Raw genomic sequence first — 25,658 nt, 5'->3', positions numbered from 1 at the left:
ACTTAACCTGAGGTACCACTGTATAGTGGTTTAATAACAGTTCTTTGTTGTTCTCTTTGCTGGAACATTAATGTACAAAAAAGCAATAGTTCATTTAAAAACTGCTTAAAAGTAAGAATGTGCAGTATGCTAAGAACGTAACTACATCAGCTAGGCGAGGGATGCCACTCTAGTCATATACTTGGAGGAACCACCAAGATTTTAACAGGTGTTGAAACTTCATCAGTGCTGGAGCTGCTCGCATATGAGAGGGGAGGGAATTTTAGAGTCAGGATGCCACAGCAGAGAACATCCTCTTGCAGGTGGCCATGCACCATCTCCCTGAGGACTGTGGCCCTGTGAGAAGAGCATCTCCTCCCATGATCTCAGAGTCTAGCCAGGGGCGTAAGGGATCAGGTACTCTTTCAGCGGTAGGGGGATGAAAGACTATGACTATTGGCCGTGGTGGCTGTGGATGATGGGAGTCCAGCCACACCTGGAGGACCACAGATTCCCCACACCTGAAGTACTGTGAGAGTGTACATGAACATTCAGGAAATGAATGTGCTGTATAAAATATAAGCACCATTTTAAAATGTAAATAAAATCCATCTATTTTTAGAAGTCTATGAATAGGAGATTATTTGAAACTAACACACAGAGGGGGAGCCCCTTCAAACCAGTGAACAGATTATAAAGAGCCCAAAGGAATTTAGGATGGGGGGGGGATTTATACCAACCAGAACAACTTCACTATAAACAGAGACTGTCTTTGTAACGAGAGAGGTAATTAGCAAATTGTATACTGTAGTAGTGGGTATGGCCTGAAATAAACAACCAGCTATTTAACAAAAAGAAACAAGAAGGTTGTTTCTTTTCACAGCTGTGTTGTTTTCAGAATTCTGGATATATAATTAAGCCAGTATTAACCAAGTTTCTGCCTTATACTTGTTCTTTGAAAATTCTTTGGGGAAACCTTCAAAATCTACAAACTCCAGGCCTGCATTTATATCACCAATGAGTCTTTCTAGAGCAGCATTTTTTAAAAAAAATGTATCTGGGGCACAGGGTTAACATGGGAAGGCACATTCAAATCATATACTAAAAAAATATACATGCACAGTTTTTATTTTATTTTATTTTATTTTATTTTATTTTATTTCATTTCATTTCATTTCATTTCATTTCATTTCTCAGCTCCAGGAACAAAGGAACAGGCAACATCTCTGCAACTACCAAATAATCTAGTTAAGACTGCGTCCTCAGGCCCCTCCCACTGCTTTCCCTAAAATGTCAATCAGAGCTCAGAGATGGGTAGGGCTGTGCTTTCTGGGCAAGAGTGGTACTTCTGGGATTTCCTTGTGGAATCCCTGTGGAATCCTTAATCTCTCCCTTGAGATGATGTCACTGCCCATATATGGGCAGACAGAAGGATCAATGCTGTCTTCCCAACCTGAGGGGCATAAACGGATGGATGAATCACTGGCAGATGCTGGATAGACAGAGGCTTATTTTTGCAAGGCTTATTTCAATACCTCTCATAGCACACAGGTCAGGGATTCCTGATTAAAGTAGAGAGAAGTTTAAAAGCTCCAGTGTGACATGATGATTTTTTTTTTTATGCTTCCTTTTTATTGACAGCTTTGACTAATACATAAATAGAAACAGAAACAGAATCACATACAATTTTGACACTGTATAATTTATTATTTTTATTTTTAAATCAAGTAGCCAGTTACAGTGGTACCTCGGGTTACATATGCTTCAGGTTACATACGCTTCAGGTTACAGACTCCGCTAACCCAGAAATAGTACCTCGGGTTAAGAACTTTGCTTCAGGATGAGAACAGAAATCGTGAGCGGCAGCAGTGGGAGGCCCCATTAACTAAAGTGGTGCTTCAGGTCAAGAGCAGTTTCAAGTTAAGAACGGACCTCCAGAACGAATTAAGTACTTAACCTGAGGTACCACTGTACATCTGTGTAATTCTCTTATTTGCTCAAAGACCCTGATGGTTGTCCCAGCTGGATTGATCCTGGGATCTTCAACATACAATGCAGGAGCAATTGTGATACTTTTCGGTCTATAACAGGAATGCAAATCAAAGCAGGAGAATTGGTAGGTGTCACAGGCTGGACCCAATGGTGGCTGTTGCCCATTGTGTCTTGTAGGGCAGAAGGTGAGGAGGCCAACGGTAGGTGGCGGTAGAGCCAATGACAGATTAGCCAACCCTGCTGAGTTCTATGAGGGCAACACTGAGACTAAGGAGGAGGAAGCCGATTGTCAGAGCCACCCTTTGGACTGGTTGTGAATAAGAAGCCAGGTGGGTTCACAAGAATCAACACTGAGGTTGGTGGAGCAGTGCCTCATTTGCCCTAACGGACTAGCCTCCACTGGCTATGCAGCTGACAGAGGCAGAAAGTAATGGGTGAGGAGGGCATTAAGCAGCTGGTTGTACCTTTGATCCTATGTGAGCAGCATACCTGTTTTTCCGTAGTAGTAGTAGTAGTAGTAGTAGTAGTAGTAGTAGTAGTAGTTGTAGTACCCTGCCCATCTGACTGGGTTGCCCCATCCACTCTGCTTCCGACAGATACAAAAAAGCATAATAAGACATCAAACATTTAAAACTTCCCTATATAAGGCTGCCTTCAGATGTCTTCTGAAAATGATATAGTTATTTATCTCCTTGACAATGGATGGGAGGGGATTCCACAGGGCGGGTGCCACTACTGAGAAGGCCCTCTGCCTGGTTCCCCATAACTTCACTTCTTGCAGTGAGAGAACCACCAGAAGACGCTTGGAGGAGGACCTCAGTGTCCGGACTGAATGATGGGGGTGGAGATGCTCCTTCAGGTATACAGGTGCGAGGCTATTTAGGGCTTTAAAGTTCAGCACCAACTCTTTGAATTGTGCTCAGAAATGTTCAAATGAACATTCCTCTTGTTTCTGTTTTTTAACTTCCTTGGTCTGCTTGTTATCCCCTTTCCATTTACCACCCACCACATTTTGTTCATGTGCAAAGTTTTCTCTGTGTTTTCTTACCCTTGTAATTTCATTTCTGAAACCCTTTGCTTTTTGCATCACTCACAGTTCATATTTTACTTCTTCTCTGAGAGTGAGTGTGCAGCTAGGCACCCTTTAACCCCCAGCTAATCTGCATGCTGAACTCCTGAAGGTTCAGATGCAGAGTTACGCAGTGAAAGGGAAGCCACTATAGATACTGACAGCAAACCCTCTCCAAGGTCACCAGCACACTAGAATTACCTAATCAAAAAGTGCAAGACCTTTATGTCCTCTCCCAGTGACACAATCCACATTAAAGTTGGAGATATTCACTTGTTTGTGCCCTCGGGGAAAGCTGCAGTAGAAACACCCTAGAGTTAAATACAGCATGAGCCAATCTTGGTGGTAGCAGAAGAGTCTCATATTGTGTGGCTGATATCGTTGTGTGATTATTCTGTCGAGCTGGGGAGTTTTGCGCTCATTTTTAACAGTGGCATTAGTTGTGCCAAAATAAACCTAGTTTATTGATGGTGCTGGGAACTGTAGCTTTGTGAGAGGTAACCTACAGTTCCCAGCTTTCTGCCATAAATGTGCCTTAAATATATGGTACTGATGGACTGGTGATGAATGAACACTTTCTTCCTCCTCTTTCAAGGTTGAAGTTAGAATGGCAAGACAAGGATGAGACCAATCTTTTCAAAACATTGACTAAAGGCTTAGGGTGAAAGATGTTTCACAGGGATGTTGGGCTAGTCTCTTAAGAGCCATAAAAGCTAAAGAAAAGATGTTAAAAATCAATCGATGTTTTACAAGGAAGCAGTGTAAAGGTTTTAGGGCTGCAGTAATTATGTCACTGTGTGTGTCTGTGAGATGGTAGTTCCTTTTTCCTGAGTGTGTTGCCTCCTACACAGGAATGCCCTAAATAAAAAACAAACTCCATAATGATTGCACTACCTTGGCAGTGCCACGAGGAAACAATATTGTTGCCTTCCTCTTCACTGTCATTGTCTTCTCCTTTCACACTTTGCTCGCGTTGTACTTACTATGTTGAAGTGTGCAGAAGGCAGTGACCAATTGGACCAACAAACTCAGGGGGTTATGAGTATCACAAGGAGGGTGTCTTCAGGGGATGTTGACCAGAATAAAATAAATTCTTCTGAAGAAAATACGTTGCCCCATAGTAGAGGTCAAGGGTAGCGTGTGGAACATAATCTGTAGGGGCGGACAAATGTAGCCTAGCTCATCTCATCCTGTTTCCATATGTGGACATCTTAAAAGCTTATATTGTGGCCCATTTCTATGCATATTTTTTTAGGATACTTTTTGGGAAATTCTTTAAAAATCTGTGCAGAGAAACAGTCACACACACACACAAACCAAAACTGTATGTATGAAGGGTCATTGTACGTACAAAAAGATGCCTGCACCCATGGTGTTCAGATAGCGGTGGGGGACTCTGTCTGTTGCATGTGCAGGTATACAGGAAATGATGTACAGTCACTTCCTGAACTGTTTTTGAAAAAAGTGGTTTACCTAGGACAGCAGAGGTGCTGCACTTTCAAAGCTGTTCTTAGAAGCGTTAGAATGTTAAAACAAGGCAAGGGAGAGATAGCAAGCTTTTGGATTACCTTAAGTGCAGTGAACAAACCACCCCACCCCCCACCCCCCGGTTCATAGATCTGCAGACAAAACCAAAAATCTACATTCCGTTCCAGGAACTTGCTCAATGAGATGAATGAGGGGTGTGTGCAACAAATTCTGACCTGGCGGAAATTTTCTGACATGTCCACATATCCGCATAGGTAACCAATATTGGCCTAAGTGAAGAGATTCCATGTGGTCACTCAGCAGTTTTTGACTACCAGTGGACTGTAGATGGCTTCTCGTATGTTCTGGGAAGTTCTGTGAGGGTTTTTTCCCCCTCAGCCAAATTGACCTTCCCTCCCCTTCAAGGAAAGGTGATTTTCAGCCCTTTTGTGCCTTATAGTTTCCACCCAGCAATTAGACCGTTCATGACCACCTTCTGAGCCTATTAAGGTGTTCCCCTGAATGCATGTGATTAAATGTGGGAAGGGGGTAGGAACACACACACACACACACACACACACACACACGCCCTGCCCCCAACATCCCAAGGCATGTTGGCTCCATTTCAGACCTTCCTCCATTGAGAGCGAGGGTCTGAAGGGAATACCCAAAAGTGTTTTGAACAATCTCTGTGATTGGGAACCCTGTCTTATTGGGGTTACAGATCAAGATGAGGGTTCTAAGCCTATGTTCCATGCAAGCTGGCTTCAAGTAGAGCCAATGCCCTCAGGCATATGGAGGGGTAGGGGCTCTGTGTGCTTCCTTTCCCCTCTCAGCCCAAATGTGTTCATCCCAAATGCCTCACTATGACAGAATATGGGGAGAATATTCAGAAAGAGATGGTAGCTGGGTTTTTATTTAAGATTATCATACAGTTTTTGCACTTCACAGGTTCCTTCATCCATTGTCCCCAAGTGACGAAAGAGTTGTGAAATGCCTGCTTTGAAGGCTCAATAGCCCTTAATGTAGAAAAGAGAGAAAAAGATAACCCAGAGCAGCATGCCAAAGCAGCGAGACGGGTTCCTCTCCACCCCTCACCCAGATTTAGAGTGGAACAACTCTGTCTCACTTTGCAGAAAACAGGCTTTCATTTAGAATGAAATGCCAGCACGTAGGCTGGCATGCTAAAGGCATGAGGATTTCTTCCAGCATTTCCATTAGATTCATTGTTGTGAACCGCCCTGTGATCTTTGGGTAGAGCGCTGTGTACTTACTAAATAAATAAATAAATAAATAAATGGCCCCTGATGGGTCCAGTAATCTGAACTCCCAAAATAAATTTCCCAACATGTACCCAATGTGATGCATGTTTTCTGGTAGTAATGTACACATAACAAATCCATGTCAGAAAGTTGTGCTATAAAGGAATAGGTCTCTCTCTCTCTCTCTCTCTCTATATATATATATATATCTATATATATATATAGATAGATATATAGATATATATATATATATATATCAGAGAGATCTGCATAGGCTGAGGCTACCCATACACATATAGTGATTCCCCTTTGCTGCCAGTGATACAGCTGCTGCTGCTGCTTCTGACTGACTCTGACTGTGCTGCTGCTGCTGCTGCTGCTGCTGCTGCTGCTGCTGGGAGGGAGGGAGGGAGGATGCAGTATCAAGCACCTGCCCTCCATTAGGCCATTGAGACTTATCAGGGATGGGTAGTGCCTGGCCACATCGTGGATGGGCAAATCCCAATGCAAGCTGCAGCGGTACCCAAGGAGAAGATGCACAGGTATGGATTGGGGAGGTGGAGGGGCGTGGAATGGGTGCCCATAGCAACCAGCAGCCCAGCTAACTATGCAGCAGGCCTTGCATTATAGCCGGCCTGCTCTTCTGCTGGTTTTGTGGCTGTAGAGAGGGTGCCATGCAGTCAGCTTCTCTGCAGTGAGTGTCAGCAATGGAATCGGGGTTCGTTCTCTCTCTCTCTCTCTCTCTCTCTGAAAGTCCCTTTTAGTGATGCTTTAGAGAATGAAGGCTTAGGAGAGCAGCAGGGCGGGGGGAAGAGAGATGCTTCCAAGTATTTCTGCAGTGTGCTAGCAAGCCGGCTTTTCCCTCTCTCTCCTGTAGCTTTGCCGGTCAGAGGATTTTACTGCAACATCTTCTCGGCAGATAAGATAGGCAGGGAATGCTAAATGCAGCCCCAGAATGCTGAGTACCCTATGCATTCTCCAGAGGAATGTTCTGGATGGAGCCATGCTTTGCTTGCAGCCAGTGCTTCTTTGCACAGCTTGTGGTGGCAAGCAAACTAATCTGGTTTCAATAGCATAACAATGAGACATTTCGCTTTTCAGCAAATGCAAGGTTATAAAATTCCAAGCAGTGCTATGTCAGGCCAGAGTCTTTGTGTAAAACTGCCGGGATTCAGACTTTGGCATCACTTGAATTCAATAGATGAGCTCACCGCAGGTAGCTCCCATTCAGAATTATTATTTTTCCCAGTTCCATAGTAAGAGTTGGAATCATGTATTGGTGATGTAATATCCAGAGGGGTGGAGGATAAAAAAGAAGATATGTTGCAGTTCTGATACAAGAAAACTACAACAGAGAGAGAGAGAGGAAATAGAAGTGTGTTAAATAAACACACACAGGCAATCCAGGCAAGGCGATTTTCTCTCACTGCTTTTTAATGATGAATTTGGTGTGGCATAATCTGTGTTTTATGCATCCTAAGATTGGGACAAATAGGATTTCTTCAGAGATCTCTGGATGTTTCTGGGGCCTCTTGACGGTGCATTTTAGCAAAATGATGCTGCAGGAGACTTAAGAGAGATGCACTTGCAGTGCTGCACTGACATGGCCCCATGCAGAACCAGGAACTTGGATAGTCGTGTTTCATTGGCCAACTCGGGATGATAAGTGTAGCAGCTTCAGCTCTTTTGGCAAGTGAATGGGGGTGAGGACTAGGAAAGGGAGTGAGTAGATCAGCAGTGACGTCATTTTTAACCAATTCCTTACACAGTTGGGGAATGAAGTTAAAAGGAAAAGCTGCAATCTCTGGGTGACACTATGCATTGGCTGGAGAATCTAAATGAGCAGGAGTTTTCCCAATGGTAATACATTTTATTTCCTATGTTAATCCACTCCTTCTAATCCTTTTATTCTGGTTAAATCAAATATTTTATTTTATTTTATTTTATAATTGCAATGTGACTTTGTTTGCTTGTGGCTTCTTAAAAAAAATTGTCTTGCATTGTCTTGTAAGTTTTATCTTAGCAGTCGTAGTAATGTGTTGCTCCTTTCTGTAAGAATCACTGCCACTGGCTGTAAGAGTTTAGTATGCAGCATTTATGCTTACCAGCAAGGTATGGAAATACAGAAGCTGTCAGGCACCGAGAAATCCCTGGCATGGAAACAAGGCTGTACTTTTCAAATTGCAGGTGGAAGGGAAATTATTTGGGTATTAAAAGCTCAAAGGAATGGCACTAAATCTGACTTTTTAAAAAAAGGAATCACAAATAAGAAAGGAAAATGTGTTTGTGTGTGTGTGTGTGTGTGTGTGTGTGTGTCCTTAATAGAACTATTCTAATAACCTAAATGAGTACTACTATCCATGCTGGCCCCTTTCCCCAGAGCCTGCTTCTCTCCCCAGCCCTTCCATAAAAGGGTATTGAAGGTGAGGCTGCCCTTTGGCCATTCAGCCACACACCTGGGATTTTCTGAGTGCTTGCACCTAAAAATAAAATGCAATGTTCATGCAGTAGTTTCTGCTAAGGTCATTGTAAGGGGGGGGTGTCATACATGGTGGAATGATTGAGCCAAGATGGTGGGCAGTTATTAAGTGGTGCTGGTCTTTGCAATACTTCTGCTACTTTGGCCGATTCTCCCTTTTTCATGGTTTATTTTTATTTTACATTATTTGGTCTGACACAAGAGCTGCTAATAATGCCTGCCCTGTAAGCCCAATTATGATTTGCAAAACTAGTGCTTGAATCCTCTCCTCCTCCTGCTGAGGGCTAGATCTGTTTGCTTCTTACTCTGCAAAGGCACAGAGCTGACTCATAGAACCCATTTGGATTTGTGTTGTGTTGCTGATATATATGATACAGAAAATGCCAGTCCTTTATGATGGCAGCAGCTACTAAGAAGTTAGGAAAGGCTTTTGAGGTGTGTGTGTGTGTGTGTGTGTGTGTGTGTGTGTGTTTTCCTTCACAGGAATGCAAAAGGCACAGAGAAAAATTACGAGCACAATAAGAAATGGTGATCGTGATTGACAAATCCTCACCACTTATACAGGATGCAAAATATTGGAGAGGGTTGTGAAATTCATTGCCACCAGTAAACATGCTCAGTACAAAGGCTGGCTTTGCAGTGATTATGATAATGTTAGAGGCTTGTATCACAGCAAACTCTTCTTTCTGCAGTGTGGTGCATTGTACGACAGGGAGTGGATGCCCCCTAATCGTTCCCTTCTCATATCCTCAGTTGCCCTTGGAAGATAGAACAGTATTTTTATTTTTATTTTAAATGGTCTGTTCACAGCTTAGCTTCCAGGTTCCTCTTCTACAGAGGCACCTGTGTTGCCATTTGCTGATTATAATGAAAGCAATAAGAAGGGGCAAGTGTGGCTGCATGGTGACTGAATGGCAGAGGGCAGAATCGCGTGTGGGAATGAATGAAGGGGCAACCTCAGTGGGTTCTACCTCTATAATGCAATTCCCCATCCCCCACCCCCCACCAAATGCTATCTATAGTTAAATAGACTTTGACTTCCTTGTGATCTTCATACCTCTAGTTTATAAATGATCTGTATTATTACATTCGTAAATTAGGTTGACAAGCATTGTGGACGTGGCATATGGAATAATTAATCTGGCTGTGGTGGAAGAGTACAGGAAACACTAGGCAATGTTCTCTCACAAATATGACACTGCACAGTCGCCTGTAGGGGGAAAATATCCCTTGGGCATTGGGTATTTCTTATACCAGATGAGCCCATTGGTTCCTCTAGCTCAGTATTGTTGACACTGACTGGGTTTCAGGTAGCAGTGTTTCCCAACCCTCCCTGTTCTTTCTATTTCAGTTATTTTTTGCATTGATGATACAGAGTTCTTGCTACTTGACATTCATGATACCAATATTGTAGATCTGCTCCTTCATGATCCTGTTGATGGAAAGGATTGTATGCAGAGTGGGGTTTATATTGAATAATATCTGTATCTATTCCTATACAGTGGTACTTCAGGTTACAGACGCTTCAGGTTACAGACTCCGCTAACCCAGAAATAGTACCTCGGGTTAAGAACTTTGCTTCAGGATGAGAACAGAAATCGTGCTCCAGCGGCACGGCAGCAGCAGGAGACCCCATTAGCTAAAGTGGTGCTTCAGGTTACGAACAGTTTCAGGTTAAGAACGGACCTCCAGAACGAATTAAGTTCTTAACCCGAGGTACCACTGTATCTATATCATCTATCTATCATCTATTTGTCTATCTAATCTCCTGTGATTGGTGTTACAGCAGCAACTGAGGGTGCTCAGTGGAACATATTGGTGAGAAACTCAGAAAAGTATAAAAGCTTAAGGCTGGAAAAGAAATAGGAAACCAAGGACTAGGATGTGCTCACTGGCTGCTCACAGTAACCCCAGCTGAGTATCTGCAAAGGAAGAAGTCATTCCAGGTTCAGGTCTTTGCGAATGGGCAGTGCAGGAACAATACATATTTAGAAATTGGTTAAAATGCACTGCATATTTTCTATACCTAGAAAAACCATAGTTGCCTGTGTGATTAACAGCCTTGCAGAAGAAACATGGATTGTTATTGTAGTGGTATTCAGGAAGGTTTCTGAAGACACCAACAGAAGGCTTACCACCAGCTCTTGAACAAGTTTGCTTGGACGAGCTATACATTACACATGATCGGTTGAAGTCGCCTGAGGACTGAACCACTTCAGGGGGATATGTTTTGCACCGCTCCCCCCTGTAAAAAAGAAACCCCCCCAAATTTGTGAGATGGGAAATAGCTTGTCAGGGAGAAAGGTTTAACTTAGGTGCCAGCTCATTGCATGTTGGGACATTTGTTGATTTTTTTAATATGGCCAAGCATTGGGGGGCGGGGACCACCTATCGGTGGTAGTATAGTCTGAATTCTGTCACTTCAGTCCAACACTTTCAGTGCAATGTCTATAATGGTCATGAATCCCACTGAGTTCCATCTGACAAATTAATTATCGTTGTTTTTGCTGGGGTGAACCTGATTCTGCACATTTAGACCCAACAAAAAGTTGCCTGAATGTTACTTCATGTCATGAGAACTGCTAACCCAGGGAAAGATGGCTTGGTATTGAAACCTTAGTGTTGTGACCCAGAGTCCAGCAGCAATCAAGACTTGGAGTCAGAGGCTGCAGAGTCTCTAGCTAAGGAGCCAAACTAGGTGCCGGGCTCTGAGTCTGCTATGGGAGACCAGGAGACAACGGAGGCTGAGGAACCCAATGCTTCCCACTGCACCTCACAGTCCAGCAGTGCTGGGATGTGGGAAAGGCCCATTAAGCAAGTTGATGGACTGATTCACTGAATCCCACCCTGTATTAATAGCGGAGAATATGATCTCATACTGTAGTAGCACCTGAAATATTTACTCCTGCTCCGTGACACTGGCCGCCTTTCTTGCCCCTGATGTCAGTGCTTAGCCTTATTGGGCTACAATGAAATATGCTGAACGGCTGCTTACAAAAATATCTGTCTGTTAGCAATGATGACACAATTCCCACAGATGGAATTGGCTGAAACCTAGTCAGATGAATGGTTCTAATAATGTAAAACTGAAAAGGAAAAAAACAGACTATTAATTTTTATTTTTTTCTGTGAATTGGGAATAATGCAGCATTACTTGAATTCAGTGGCTGCAAACCTTGGCCCAGCTTGTGGAACATAGCATAGGAGTATATTTGGGGAAGTCAGGTCTCAGTCTTGCTCTCAACCTTGATTGGGTCAAGTTGCTCACTTGGAGCTATCCATGGTCCTGCAACCTCTGAGCTGCCTTCTCCATGAGCTCTGGTATTGGGACAGAACATGGAACTTAGGATAGATTTGCATGCTCGTTACCATGTCAAAGTTTGTATTTTGTGTTTACACTTGTTGCCCCCCCCCCATCACACATACAGCTATCCATGGTGTATGTGTGATTTTATAGAAACATAAGCTGCCTTACATTGAGTCAGCCCAGTGGTCCATTTAGCTCAATGTCTCTCCAGCTGTTGTTGGACTACAACTCCCATCATCTCTGACCACTCTTCCTGCTAGCTAGGGATGAGGAACATTGTAGTCCAACCACAGCTGAGGATCTCAGTTTGAGAAACACTGGTCTACACAGACTGGCAGCAGCTCTCAGCCAGGGGGTGTTTGTAATCCTACCTGGATATGCCAAGGATTGAACCTGAGACCAAAGCTCTACCCCTGAGTGATGGCCCTATGGTTCAACAACACACAGCAAGGTAGCACAGCACTGATGAGCAATGGATGTTTTTTTCATATCTTTTACCTACAATATCAGGGACGCGGGTGGCGCTGTGGGTAAAACCTCAGCGCCTAGGGCTTGCCGATCGCATGGTTGGCGGTTCGAACCCCCATGGCGGGGTGAGCTCCCATCTTTTGGTCCCAGCTCCTGCCCACCTAGCAGTTCGAAAGCACCCCTAAGTGCAAGCTGATAAATAGGTTCCGCTTTATAGCGGGAAGGTAAACGGCGTTTCCGTGTGCTGCGCTGGTGCTGGGTCGCCAGAGCAGCTTCGTCACGCTGGCCACGTGACCCGGAAGTGTCTTCAGACAGCGCTGGCCCCCGGCCTCTTAAGTGAGATGGGCACACAACCCTAGAGTCGGACACCCTATGTACGGGCAGGGGTACCTTTACCTTTACCTTTTACCTACAATATCAGAAGGTGCGTGCTCCTGAAGGTCAGTTGCTGGGAATCACAAGTGATTCAGGTCCTGCCTATGAGCTTCCCATGGGCATCTGGTTGGCCACGGGGACAACAGGATGCTGGGCAAGGTGGACCTTTGGCCTGATCCAGCAGGTATGTTGTTAGTCCATTTTGGAATGTGAGCCAAACGCTGCCAGTCACAGCTAGCAGGGAAAGGCATGCTTAAACTAACCAGAGATTAAACTCAATCTCTTCTCTGAATCATCCTAGTGCGCTTCACACAATATAGTTTGCTAGTTATTATTTTCCCTGTCCACAGGCAATGCCTCTTAAACATTCCTAATCTTAAATTAGCGTCACTTTACTAATGGCATAAGAAGGAGCAGGATTGACTGCTATCTTCACATTTATGGTTCCACAACTTGCCCTCCAATGGTCCTATTTCAGCCAGGACTGCCATGTTTTTCAGAGTGCCGGCCCCAGGGAAAACGCCAACCTCCAAATGTCCCAGTTGTCAGGATGCATTTGTCTCTCCCTCCCTCCCTCCTCCTTTTCTACCTCAGCTTTTGCATTGTAAATGTCTGTGGTAGCTAAAACTGAATCCCAGCATAAGCACCATCGCCTAGGAAGGTGGAATGTCTTGCACGTATTTTAGGAACCTAATTAGTTATGGAGATACTGAAGTATCATTGTCACCTAACTGGTAGGGGTTTTTTTGTTAGAGGCAAACGATAGCAGTTGGTAGATTGGGGTGGGGCACCTTGCTTACCTACTTCGCAGCATGGAGGTGATTCCAGTGACTGAGGGCCTTACCCCTTTCCCTCTAGGCAACCAGCAGTGATGGCAGTGTTGGGAAACCAGGTGAGCAGCGCTCCCCACCTTGCCTGCCACTACTGGTATGAGTAGGTGAGAAAAGGCATTAGGACAGCGATGGAGCATTTGCTTTGCATGCAGAAGGTCCCAAGTCCAACCCCCAGAATCTCCAAACGTGGCTGGAAATGTCCCCTGTCTGAAACCCTGCAGTGCTGCTGCTGGTCAGTGTAGGCATTTCTGAGCTAGATTGACTGATGGTGTGACTCCAGCATCTTCCCTATGTTTCTTCCCCATAAAGTACAGGCAACTCCCAATTTACCTGGGAGTTACATTCCAAGGCACGACACGTTTAAGTGAAATTGCACCTTGAAAACACTCAACCTGGAGCATATTTAACTCAAGGTATGACTGTACTACTATTTATTATCAGGGGTTAGCTCAATAGATAGAACATAAAACGCTTAATCCTAGGGTCATGAGTTTGAGCCCCACATTGGGCAAAAGATTCCTGCATTGCTGGGGGTTGGATTTGATGTCCTTCCCAGTCCCTTCCAACTCTGTGACTGTATGTTTCCAAACGGAGGCATTTCCTGAGTTTTATCAAATGAATGGATGTCGGCTCTATCATGGGATTTTACCCTGATAGGTAAATGGATCCTCCTGGTTCAAAAGCAGTATACCTTGGGATGGTAGTGGGGTGGAAAGTGGGAGAAGGCCTGCTTCCTTCCTGCCCTTAGGCATCCCAGAGTCCTCTGGCTTGCTGCAGTTGGGAACTGGATGCTAGAGTGGGCCGACTTTCAGCTTGTTGCCACATTTGAACATTTAACCTCAGCTATCGATGCGAAGGTGGGAGATGCTGCAGACCAAACAAATCTTTCCACCAGGTCGGAGGCCACCTAAGTGCCTTGATGCATGCAGGTGTTTGTAACCGTGGAATCTTAGCACTCGCAGATTTTATTTATTTGGGCATGGCACAGGCTATCAAAATTTATCTTCCAAATGAGGGATGTAATTATATTTTGATAAAGATCCGGCAATCCAGGGAGAATGAAAAGTTAAGGGTTGCTGGGATACCAATGACTCTCCCTTACGAGGAGGTGGCTGTGTGTGGAATACTAATAGGCTGGGGTTGCCCAGCCTTCCTTATCTAGACTTTTCCAATAGTGTTTGATAACGCGAGCAATCGAGTGCTGTTATTCTGGCAGAGTGATTAAAGATACGACTTGTCTTTTATGAATGAAAAGGTGACATGCGCAACATGGAAAGCAAAGATATGTCCTGCCATTTGATATATTGTGAGCATTCAAGGGTTTGGCATTATAAATTGTGCCTGTATTATTGAGGCTGCAGAAATAAACGTGTGTGTGTGTGAGAGAGAGAGATTTCATGCTTCTGGTTTCCAGGGTGTGGCACAATGCTTAAATTCTGGAAACACACGGAAGAATAAGGATGAGCAAAGGACAAATGAATTTATTCCTTCTTTGTATTTTCCTACTTTTGGCCAGATACCATAGGCTACCACAGCTGTTTGGTGGGGTGAGGCTGCGCCTGGCCACCTCAGCGCTGATTTCTGGCAAGATCTCCCCTGAAATCAGTGCCAGTGCCGGCATCGCTTCTCTGCCATCATCACAGGCAGCAGCGGCCAGCACTTCCTGATTTGCCTCAAACAGCAAAATGGAATCATTGGCCCTGACCACAGCACATCTTATCATGATTAAATTTGTTAGCCATCCTTTACTATCAGATGCATATGCCATAAAGTGGGGATGGGGGATCTCAGGCCCAGATGTGGTCCTTGGGACTTTCCTTAGGCCACACCCCTTCTCCTCAGGCCACGCCCATCACCTGTCCTGCTTTACACCCTCCCTGAGTGTTTCTGCCTGATTGCAGTGTGCCCTTGAACTCCCATAATGCTTTGTGCTTGCCTGCAAGGAGACTAAAGAGGGGTGTCTCTGTAAAAATTAGCTCAGTGCACAGAGGTAAAATTGGCGTGAATTGCTCTGTCCATTTTTGCCTCCGATCCCACCCGCCACTGGCATGTCCCACCTCACAAGGTTGTCCAGAAGGGAAAGTGACTATTGAGCAGAAAGGGATTCCCCATCCCTGACACAGGATGTATGGAATGCAAATCTTTGCTAAGAGGAGCAAGCTCAAACAAATTAATTTGTGGTCTGTGGTTATCAAGTCTGTTAATAAAAATTGAAAATCCATCACAAAGAAATGCCCAAAGAGTGAGAGCATTTTAGAAACGCACCCAATTTTGAGTTGCATAATTTAGGTTTCAGTCCTATGTACTTCTCCAATTGGGAGCAAGTCCCATTGAAGACAGCTCTGCACTGCTAAGTCAACATCCAAAGAAGCAGGCCATGAATGTTGAAATAAAGAGAGATGGGGAGACAGAGGAAGGGTGACAAGGGACCTGTACCCTCACCCAAGTCAGGGTGAAGGGGAAAGGATTCCTTTCAGATGGATCTATTTGGTTCTTACTCCTATTTCTGATTCTCATTCCCACCAATTAAAACTTAATTTTAAAATCTCAGTTCCTCATTCCGGAAAGAGACATTCAAAATAGAGTTTTGGGGAGGCAAATGTCCACAATTTACTCTACTCCCAAGCTTCCTGAGTCGACTAGGAATGTATAAAGTAGATTTCTAAGTGTGTTTGGAAGAGCACAGTGAGAAACCTTCTGGCAACTAGGAGCCCTTCCTTATCAGGGTTCCCAGTAATAAGGAACTTCAACCAAGTACCATAATTTAGACCTGGAGTGGCTAATGTGTGGCCTACAGACTGGGTCAGTGCTAGCCAAATCCCTTTTTGGCTACAAGTCTGTGATACAAGTTCACTAATCATTTCATTGTCTTTTTGCAAAAGAGTATGGCAACTTTTGTAATGTGCTGTGCTTTGGGCTCTACTAAATATATACCACTTAATGGCTCCATAGTTGTTAAAAATGACTGGGTGGTCTCCCTCTAATACTTAATGAACAACATCCTCATTATGAATCTCAGCCAACCATAATTGCCCTCCTTGTTGGCAGACTTAACAGAGATGTGAAGAAGTGTGATAAGTGCTGAACACAGATTGCCATGTAGTGGCAGTGCCTTCAATACAAAGTTCAGGAATAGAGATTGCTTGATGAAGCTCTGGAGTAGCTGAATTTCAAATGCTATTAATTAATAATAATAATAATAATAATAAATCTTGCCCAACTGGCTGGGTTTCCCCAGCCACTCAGAGCAGCTTACTGCATATATAAAACATAGTAAATTATCAAACATTAAAAACTTCTCAATACAGGGCTGCCTTCTGATGTCTTCTAAAAGTTATGTAGTTCTTTATCTCCTTGACATCTGAAGGGAGGCCTTCTGCCTGGTCCTCTGCCTGGTTCCCTTTAGGTAGTTAAGTAACTTTTGTAATTTATATATTGCAAGGATTTCTCAAAGGGAAAAACAAAACAAAACAAAAAACATTTTTTGCCATGCTGTATTGTTGCCAAATCTTGTGACTGTCTCTTCACATGAAGTTTCCTGAACAAAAATAATATGGGACACTTCTGAAAATGTAATATGACTGAACCCTAGAAACACATGGTAGAAGACCAACTGACTACTGCAGAGTCTAACAGAAGGCATTATGCTCTTAGTTATGTATTAAACATGTACAACTTATAACGCATCAGAGTTCAGATTTAGATGCAAGCAGTAAGTTTGCAAATATATGGCGCAGTCATCCAGAGCATCCTAGACTTTTATCATCTTACTGTATCTTCAGTGAATGCTCCCAGCACTGAATGTATGCTAGAGCACTCTTGTATTTTGGACTGGTTGTGGCTAGGGATGGATGGACAAATCTATAAGTTTTGGTTTCTGCCAGTTTCTCATTTTTTCACCCTTAATTTCAGCGAACTCCTTTTCACATGCATTTCTCCCCATATGTTTTTGTTATGTAATTTTACCTAATAAATGAACACTCACAAGCTATTTTCCTCAATACAGGGTAGCTTTCTAAGTTCTTTTCACTATAACATGCATTTATGTGCACTATTTTGGTTAGAGAATTGCATCGCCAAATTTTGGAGGAGTTTGAATTTCAAAGGATAGCTGTGTCTCAGGTCGCACGTTGAGTTGGGAATTTGCAAATCAGTGCAAGTTTACAATGCAAGCAGAATGAATTCCTTCCCCTTACCTAGCTTTGGCTGTGAGGGAACATTCTGCAGAAGAAACAGTTGGAGTGTGTGAATTGCATGTTTCTTTCCTTATTTCGTTGGTGTGTGCGCTTCCATTTCTCTGCTGCTTTAGAAAAAAGGTTCATTGGTGTAGGAGGCAAGCATCATATTTTGTAAGTCAACTAATTCCCAGCTAGTCTGCTTAGCCACAGAAGTAGAGCAACAATAGAAGGCTTTCTCTGTAGGCAGTTACCTTGTTATCCACTGGTAGTCCAATAAAACTGAAGAGAGCTCTGACACCGTGGTGACCTTGCTGAAATTCTTTTACAGCCTTTGCTTTGGGAAAGGCCTGTTTTGTTCCCTTGTTCCTTGTTTGTGCCAACATTTGTATTTGATCTCTTGCTGGTTGTCACTAGTAAGCCAGGACCTGAAAGAAGTTGCTTTCAATTCCTCTGCATGATCAAAGTCTCTTCGTGGAGTTTATGTGGGTTTCTTGCCTCTCTGTTACATAACAAAGCAAAAACCTGCCACTTAAAATGACAGCTTCAAATTTCTCAAGGAAGGAAGGGATGATGGGAAGGGATCACTCCAATCGCTTGAGGAATATAAAGAGGGTGGGAGTGTGTATATACACACACACACATGTGCTCTGGGGTTCATTTGCGCTGGCCTTTGCGAGGGAAAATGAAATTCTGCAGTTTTATGCATACAAACCAGAAACCCTTCAACCGTCTTGGGAATTATGCTGGAGCTTTCCTATACTGGTGTGGTGGTTTTTTTCCCCCTTCTCCATTTTGCTTACTAAGTTGCTTTTCCAGACAGATTTGCTTCTGCATGCATCAGGACCAAGCGCAGAGAGCGAGTATCGCAGCACATGCATTATTGATTGTTTCAAACATATATTAATAGATAAGCATGTTGCGGTACTTCTCAGTGTATTCTGTCACAGCGCATTAGAGCGGATGAGTTGCAGAGGGATTTGTTCTTTGCGGAATACAGTGTGTTTTTCAGATGGGAGATTCCCACCGGCACAGGAAGGCATATGTGTGTGTGTGTGTGTGTGTGTGTGTGTGTGTGTGTGTGTGTGTGTGTATCTATTGCACATGGACGCAATGCACATACAAGTAGACAATCCATTTTTATCCCTACTCCTCACTTGGAGGGAGGGATTAGAAGGGCAAATCCATTTAGGGAAACACCCTCCCATCTCTCGTCAGCCTCTCACTGCCTTTCTTTGCTACTCAGCACAGGCAAAGTGCTTCTGTGCTCCATTCCCCCAGCTTGAACCCTTTCCTCTTCGAAGCAATCTAGGTCACTAAGTAAAGGAGGAGGCGGGGGACGTGGAGAAAACAGAGAAAAGGAATTGGGTTATGGTGGAACTTTCTAGGAATGAAGCCTACATACATCTCGGGGACAGGTGTTCTTTTGTACACAAAGCCTTTGGAACAGCTCGGGCTCATGGCAAGCTATTTGCAATGCATGGATATTACATTCAGGTATGCCTGAGTGAAGTGGTAGGAATGACACTTTGGAGCAGGGTACCCTCCACATCAGGATCCCTCGTCATAGGGATCATAGGGCTAGAGAGCACCTCCTTTGCATTCAGAAGGTCTAAGGCTCAATCCCAGCCATCTTTAGTGACAAAGGTAGCAGATTCTGCAGGTAGCAGGTGATGTGGAAGACTGCCGCTTGAGTCCTTGGAAAGCCATCGTCAGGTAGAGTTAACAATACTGGACTATTCCCCAAACCTTTAGTCACATATTTTGAAACAGAAGGCTCTGTTGTAGAATTTGGCCCGAAGAGCCACACTCCCCTGGATGCCATTATGAGATACCTGAAATCTGTTCATTTGGAGAGCCTCTGTGGAAGTATTTTTCCTACCTCCCCCTTCTGTCTGTGTCTTTTTCACCTTCCTCCTTCTGTGTAAGATCTACCCACTGCCAATGTTCCTGCGAGAGTACCTCTTCTGTTTTGCAACTGTATGTTGAACCCTTGCTGAAATGACAATGGTCCCTGCACATCAGTAAACCTGACCTCTCAGCTTTCTCCAAACTGCGCAAGTGAGGTCTGAAATCCTTTCCTGGCATTGATTCATTCCTCCCTACTACCATCCCCACATCCTCCGGACTATCACAGGCCTCAGTCACATTTTCCTGGCTTCTTTGTGTATGGGCTTCTTTGTTTGCTGTGAACGGATGGTCTCTACTCTCTCCAGTTCAGGTAATATTACTGAAATATGGCCCGTGGGGGGTAGGATGCATGATCTCCATGTTTCTGTTGATAGTGATTTTGCATGAGTTAAATGGAGGCCTCCATCTTCTCTCAGTTGCGAGGTAGGATAGTAACAGTATTGGAGCGAACTGTTTTTCATAAGCTCATGTCAGGTTAAGCAGATCAAGACTTGGAAGTTCTTTTAATATACTTGTTTCCTCCCCTGCCCCCGTCCCTGCCCCAAGGAAAAAGAAAATATACTGAAGCAGTACAGATGCATATGTATTTATTATAATGGGTCAAGTTTGAGTAACAAGGAGGGCCGTGGGTAATGACTGAGATGAATGTTTATCAATCAGTTGCAAGTTGGTGAGATTTCTCTACTGACATCTGCCTCTGTTTTCATGACGCTACATGCCTGAGACTACCCCCCTGAGATGTTTGGGGGGTATCCAACTGTTATCTTCTGCATAAACCCACTGAAAGTAACCTAAGTTAGTCATGTCCATTCCTTTCAATGGGTCTGCTCCTACTCCTACACTGGTCCTACTCAGTGATGAGTACAGCTCTTTGTGTCTTGTTTTTGTTGATTATCTGTTTTTCTTTTCTTTTTTACATGTATCTTTAATAATGCTAGTATGGTTTGTTACAAGTGTCAGACTAAAACTAAGAGGATCTAGGTTCAAATTCCAGAGGCAGACACTCTTGGCCTAGCCTCCTTCACAGGGCTGTTGTCAGAATGGGAGAAGAACCAGGCACATTGCCTTGAGCTCCCTCAAGGAAAGATAGGGTATAAATGAAACATTAAAAAAACAAAATTCAGTAATAATGTTTAACATGTTTTTAAAACAAAAACATAGCAATTTCTCATAGTTTAGTTTACCAAACGATGACAAAGGATATGTGAATAATGTGGTGTATAAACTCAACCTGGTTTTAATCCCTGGTAGCCTTCATACTATGGAGATTTTTTTATTTTAAAAAAGGCATATTTGCAAATGTTCGCGCTTCTGTGGCTTTAAAACTTATTTATTTTTATTCAGAAAAAATCTGAATGGCTTAATAAAAAAAACACAACCCATTTCAGTGATTTACATAAAATAACGATCAGCAATATACAGATAAAAGCAACAAAATGGCAAAACCCAATTATATGTAATGAAACTATATGTCTGGGTAGGCATACTGGAATATCCATATTATAGTATAGTGAGGGTGCTTGCTTAATGTTAATAAGCAGGGAGCTCCAAAGCATAAGAGCTGCCATGCTAAATAATTTTTTTGACTCCTCACAGATGTGGAACACCATTATATGGCACTTGCAAAACTGCACGTTCTGCAGATTGAAGAGGTTGAGTAGGCAGGTATTTGTGCAGTATTTGCGTATTTGGTCAGATTTTTTAAAAAACCCAGACCCTAATTAGTCACCTAGGAAAGAGCAAGAAGAGGCTGCACATATGGCAGCTTCCAATATATCGGCGGTGGCCAACTTTTCAGAAGAGCTGAGCAGCCTAGGTGAATGGAATCGTAACTCATTTTGGACCCCCACAAGGGTGTTGAGGCCTGTTGAAAAACAGGCCCGCTAGAGCATCCTGCTTCTTGACAGGATAATTGAAGCATGTGGTTTTGTTGACCTTTAGTTATCAAAGATGGCCATTCCCAGAGCCATTAACATAAATAAAACACCCTTTCAGCAAGCGTTTCCAGATGCCACATAAAATGGCCCTTAAGCTCAACTGATGTGAACAGCTGCTTTCCGTTCCAGCGTGTTTCCCCTGCTGCAGGACTCAGTGAGCTCTGGCTTGGAGCGCCCTTGGAATGGGCACGTCGAGGTGAGACATGAACAAATTCCAGAAGACCTTCGGAAGCTTCTGGAAAGTTATTTTGGCATGTCTAGCAGCTGCTATGTGTGTGCATTTATTACCAGGGGAGGCTAGTCCATAAGGGCAACTGGGGCACTGTGCCACCAACCCCAGCCTGCCCTCAGCAAACCCTCATCTGCTTGCCTTCTTACTTACAACCAGTCCAGGCCTTGGCTGCCTGCTTCCTCCATTTTAGCTTCAGCGTTGACCTTACAGAACTCAGCAGGAAGAAAGATGGGTGGAAAAACAGAAGTCATTGGCTCTGCCTTTCATTGGCTATGGTTCCTGTGGGCCCTCTTGCCTTGCACCTTACAAGGGATATCAGCCACCACAGCTTATTACTAATAGTTCCCTATGACAAATTCTATATAATACTGCTAAAAATGATAATTACTAATAATATACTAGTATATGTTTGTTTGTACAGTTCTAAATGCTTAATATACATTATCCTCTTTCAGTCCTGGGAGGCCAGTCATATATTACAGATGGGGGAACAGAAACAGGCCCTCTGCCGACTTAACACATTTCCTGGTCTCTTAAGATATTAGAATTTAACCCAAGAAAATCTTTAATAAAAACTTTTTTTTTACAACCCCCCCCCCCCCAAGATATAGAATTGCCACTTACTCTGTACCCTCCTCTTCCCTTTCACATGATTTCCTACCCCCCCTTCCCCTTTCAATATCATTTATTTTTATTTATTTCACAAAATTTATATACCACTTGGTTGGTTATAATAATAATAGCCACCCTCAAAGTGGTTTACCATAATCCACTGTAGTCTTGACACACTGGCTTTACAATGAAATGTGAAACCAGAATTTGAAGATGTCTTATAACTCCTGATTAATGCCAGCTATACCTGCCCAGTGCAGATGTAACTGATGAGCACCAAACCATGGTTTAGGGAATGCAAGCATCCTATGAGTTTTCACACTCCTCCCGTAACCTTCCCATCCTTCCTGTTCCTTTCTCCATCCAGTTCAGTTTTTTAAAATACCGACAGTTAGAGCTGGTTATTTTTGCTAACTATAGTGCCGAGCCATTGTTTTAAAATCTAGTCGGATGCGGATTGCAAATTGTGATTTGGCTTACATATCAGGCTACAATGTAAACTACATCAGGCCACAGATACAGATTTAAATATGATGATAAAAAAAGAGAATGGAGGGGGAATTGTGCAGGATAAAAGTAAGAAGGGGAGGAAGCGGCTTCATACTAAATCATTCAGTTGGTCTCTCTAGCACATTGTTGTCAGCACTGACAGGTAGTGGCTCTGGAAGGTTTCAAACAGGAAACATTCCCAGCCCTGCTCAAAGATGTTCTTCATGCAAAGTACTGCCACTGAGCTGGGACCCACCCCTTCAAATATAGGGGGATCTTCTGATCTCTTAAATATGCTTAAGAGATCAAGAGACCTTGGGCCATATTCAGTGCTACAGCTCTGCTGTCACAACAGACTTAAATGAGCACAGCAGTTTCTTCTCTCTGGCTATGCATCCTCAGAATCAGCTCCAAAGGGTTGGAAGACCCTCCAGAGCATATTTGGGTGTGTGCAGCGGGGAGAGCAAATGGAAGACCCGTTGCACCAGCAGAACTACATGTGTTGAGCTTCAGATGAAGCCCATTGCCTCTACACTGGGCCATGGCTGTTTGCCTAAAGCCACCCAACAAATTGGGAGGTTTACTTCTAGCTCACTGATTTCCACCATTACACCAAACAGTTCTACAGCACTTTTTATGTGCAAAGTGCTTCACCATTTTTACCACACTTTCCAACATCTGCATGTGAGATTAGTCACTATTGTTCCCATTTTACTGAGGCTGAGAGATAAGTTCCTTTACTTGCCCAGGACCACAAAAATAAGTTATTGGCAGAATCTGAATCCAGAGATCCAAGTCTAATTTTCTAGGTAATGGATCACAGTAGATATTCCATGCTGCCTTGGCTCAAGAGCTTTAAGAGTGGCTTCTGCAGAATGAGAAGTGACTGCTTTGTTTAGCATGGTCATGCATGACAAGCAACAATTTGTATGCTTTGCCAGCATTATAGACTTTAACTTCCAAAATACGGCAGCAAAAGACACAAGCTCTTGCGAGGGGGGAATATCATTGAAGGCATTCTGGGCTATAAATAAAATGTACATCAGTCTTGGCACTTGCCTCCATGAAACATTTATGCACTAATATGCTTGATGTAGTTGGATGTGTTCCCAGGTTATCTTGTATCTGAGATGAACTGGTTCTGTCTTGAAATTAATTTTCTGTTTTTCTTACAATATTCTGTGGCAGTCAATGCTAGATACAAACAGTGCTCCTGTTGACTCATCATGCAGCTAGATGTGGAAGAATTGGTCCTCCCTCAGGTTCAGCTTAGGGCTTATACAGACATGGAAATACTGTTGACTTGGGAAACACAGGAAGCTGCCATAGAGAGAGTCAGAGCAGAGCCCCTTCTGAGAATTGTCTACAGACTTGACAGGAGCTTTCTGCAGTTTCAGAGAAGGATCTTTCCCAGCCTTACCTGGAGCTGCCAAGGGAGACTGAAGCTGATACCTTTTGTGTGCAAAACAAGTGCTTCGCCCTTCCCCTTTGCCTTTCTCTTGCAACAGGATGCAGTTTGGGGACTGTTTTAAAAGGGGTTTCAAATTGTATCAGTGAGGTAAAAGAATACCTGTTTCCTTCCCATAATGTTCTATTGATTCCATATATTTTTATTTAAAGCATGCACATGCCCCTTTCCAGAATTGGAGGGCACGCTTTTAAAAATGAGACCCTTTCTCCTGCATTTCTTAAAGTATTGGCGCAGGATTGGGAGTTGCACCAACACTGCAGTATGGAGAAAGTTAGGACATTGGTTGCTTATGAATCTGTACAATTCCTAGTTCAGTGGCTTAGTAGATCTGAATGGAGCAGCCCAGGGAATTTGCTGCTTTTAATGAATTAATATGTTAATTAGGAAGAATATTGCAACTGATTGACTCTTCATAAGAGCAGGAAAGTGGCACCGAAGAAAAAAACCTGCCGGAACCACAGATTGTAGGCTTTTAGATACCTTGGCACTGTGTTATCCTGTTGTGAACAAGTGGGGAGTCTTTTGCTTTGAATTATCCCCAGTTTTCTCACACATTTTTTTGTATGGGGGAGTGATTGATCTGAGCCAAATTTTGTGGAGTACTCTTGTCTACGAAAAACTTGTGTACTTGCATAACTACTCTTAGATTCTTTCTTTTATAATCTAAGAATCAGAACAGATATTGTCTTTCTGATTTCTTAACCATGGCTAGGAGTTTACAAGCATTGCCGTGATTTACATGCTTTCCTGTTTTTTCACTTTTTTTCTAAATAAAACCCCTCCTGTGATTTTCTTTAACCCTGTTCTAATGCATAGATGGCTAACCTTTGGCCCTCCACATGCTGTTAGGACAATAACCCCTATCATCCCTGATTATTGATCTTGCTGGCTGGAAGTGATGGAAGTCATAGTCCAACAATACAGGCCACAGATTTGTTACCCTAAACTAGAGTGTAATCAAGCCACAGTCCCCTGAGTTAGGATGTACAGTGATACCTTGGTTCTCGAACTTAATCCGTTCCGGAAGTCTGTTCAACTCCCAAAACGTTTGAAAACCAAGGCACGGCTTCCAACTGGTGCAGGCGCCCTGGAAACAATAGCCAATCAGACATTTGGCTTCCAAAAAATGTTCAAATACCGGAACACTTACTTCTGGGTTTTTGGCGTTCAGGAGCTGATTTGTTCATCAAGTAAACCATTTGAGAACCAAGGCTCCACTGTAATGGGAAAGTGTGATAGGTTTAAAATAAGGAAATAAAAGCTTCCAGTATCCTATGGCATGAGAAAAAGGAGATATGAGGATGGAGCCACAAGTTGTTCACGAATCAGAAAACCACGGTTTCAATTCCATCTGCACTGGGCCTATGTCTGCACTGCACTGGGACTTAACCCTTTCAAGGATGCATTTAAGACTTCCCAATTACAATGAGGCAACTTGACATTTTACATATCTGTCCTTTCCATCCCTTACCGCACTCCATCTGCTGGAAAAAAATATGTCCCTGACTTTTAAATCATACACACACACACACACACACACATTATTTTATTATTTATATACATTAAAATCTCACTTGGGACGCTGGCTAGAATTCTTTTA

At 43.3% G+C, this 25,658-nt stretch overlaps 1 protein-coding gene across 4 annotated transcripts in view; it reads left to right on the top strand.

The window, feature by feature from the left end:
* NHS (NHS actin remodeling regulator) overlaps nt 1–25,658 on the top strand; it is a 240,124-nt gene that overhangs the window by 184,601 nt on the left and 29,865 nt on the right. The window contains exon 1 of one of the 4 annotated variants that reach the window (XM_081859045.1): nt 6,214–6,311. The exons of the other annotated variants lie outside the window; for them this stretch is intronic. Coding sequence (XP_081715171.1) covers nt 6,260–6,311 — 52 coding nt within the window. The 5' untranslated portion in view covers nt 6,214–6,259. Of the gene's footprint in view, nt 1–6,213; nt 6,312–25,658 lie in introns of those variants that run through there. 4 annotated transcript variants of the gene reach the window in all.

The sequence above is a fragment of the Podarcis erhardii genome, assembly GCF_964252035.2.
Source record: "Podarcis erhardii genome assembly, chromosome: 4".
Classification (NCBI taxonomy): Eukaryota; Metazoa; Chordata; class Lepidosauria; order Squamata; family Lacertidae; genus Podarcis; species Podarcis erhardii.
This window is presented reverse-complemented; position numbering and strand designations above follow the sequence as displayed.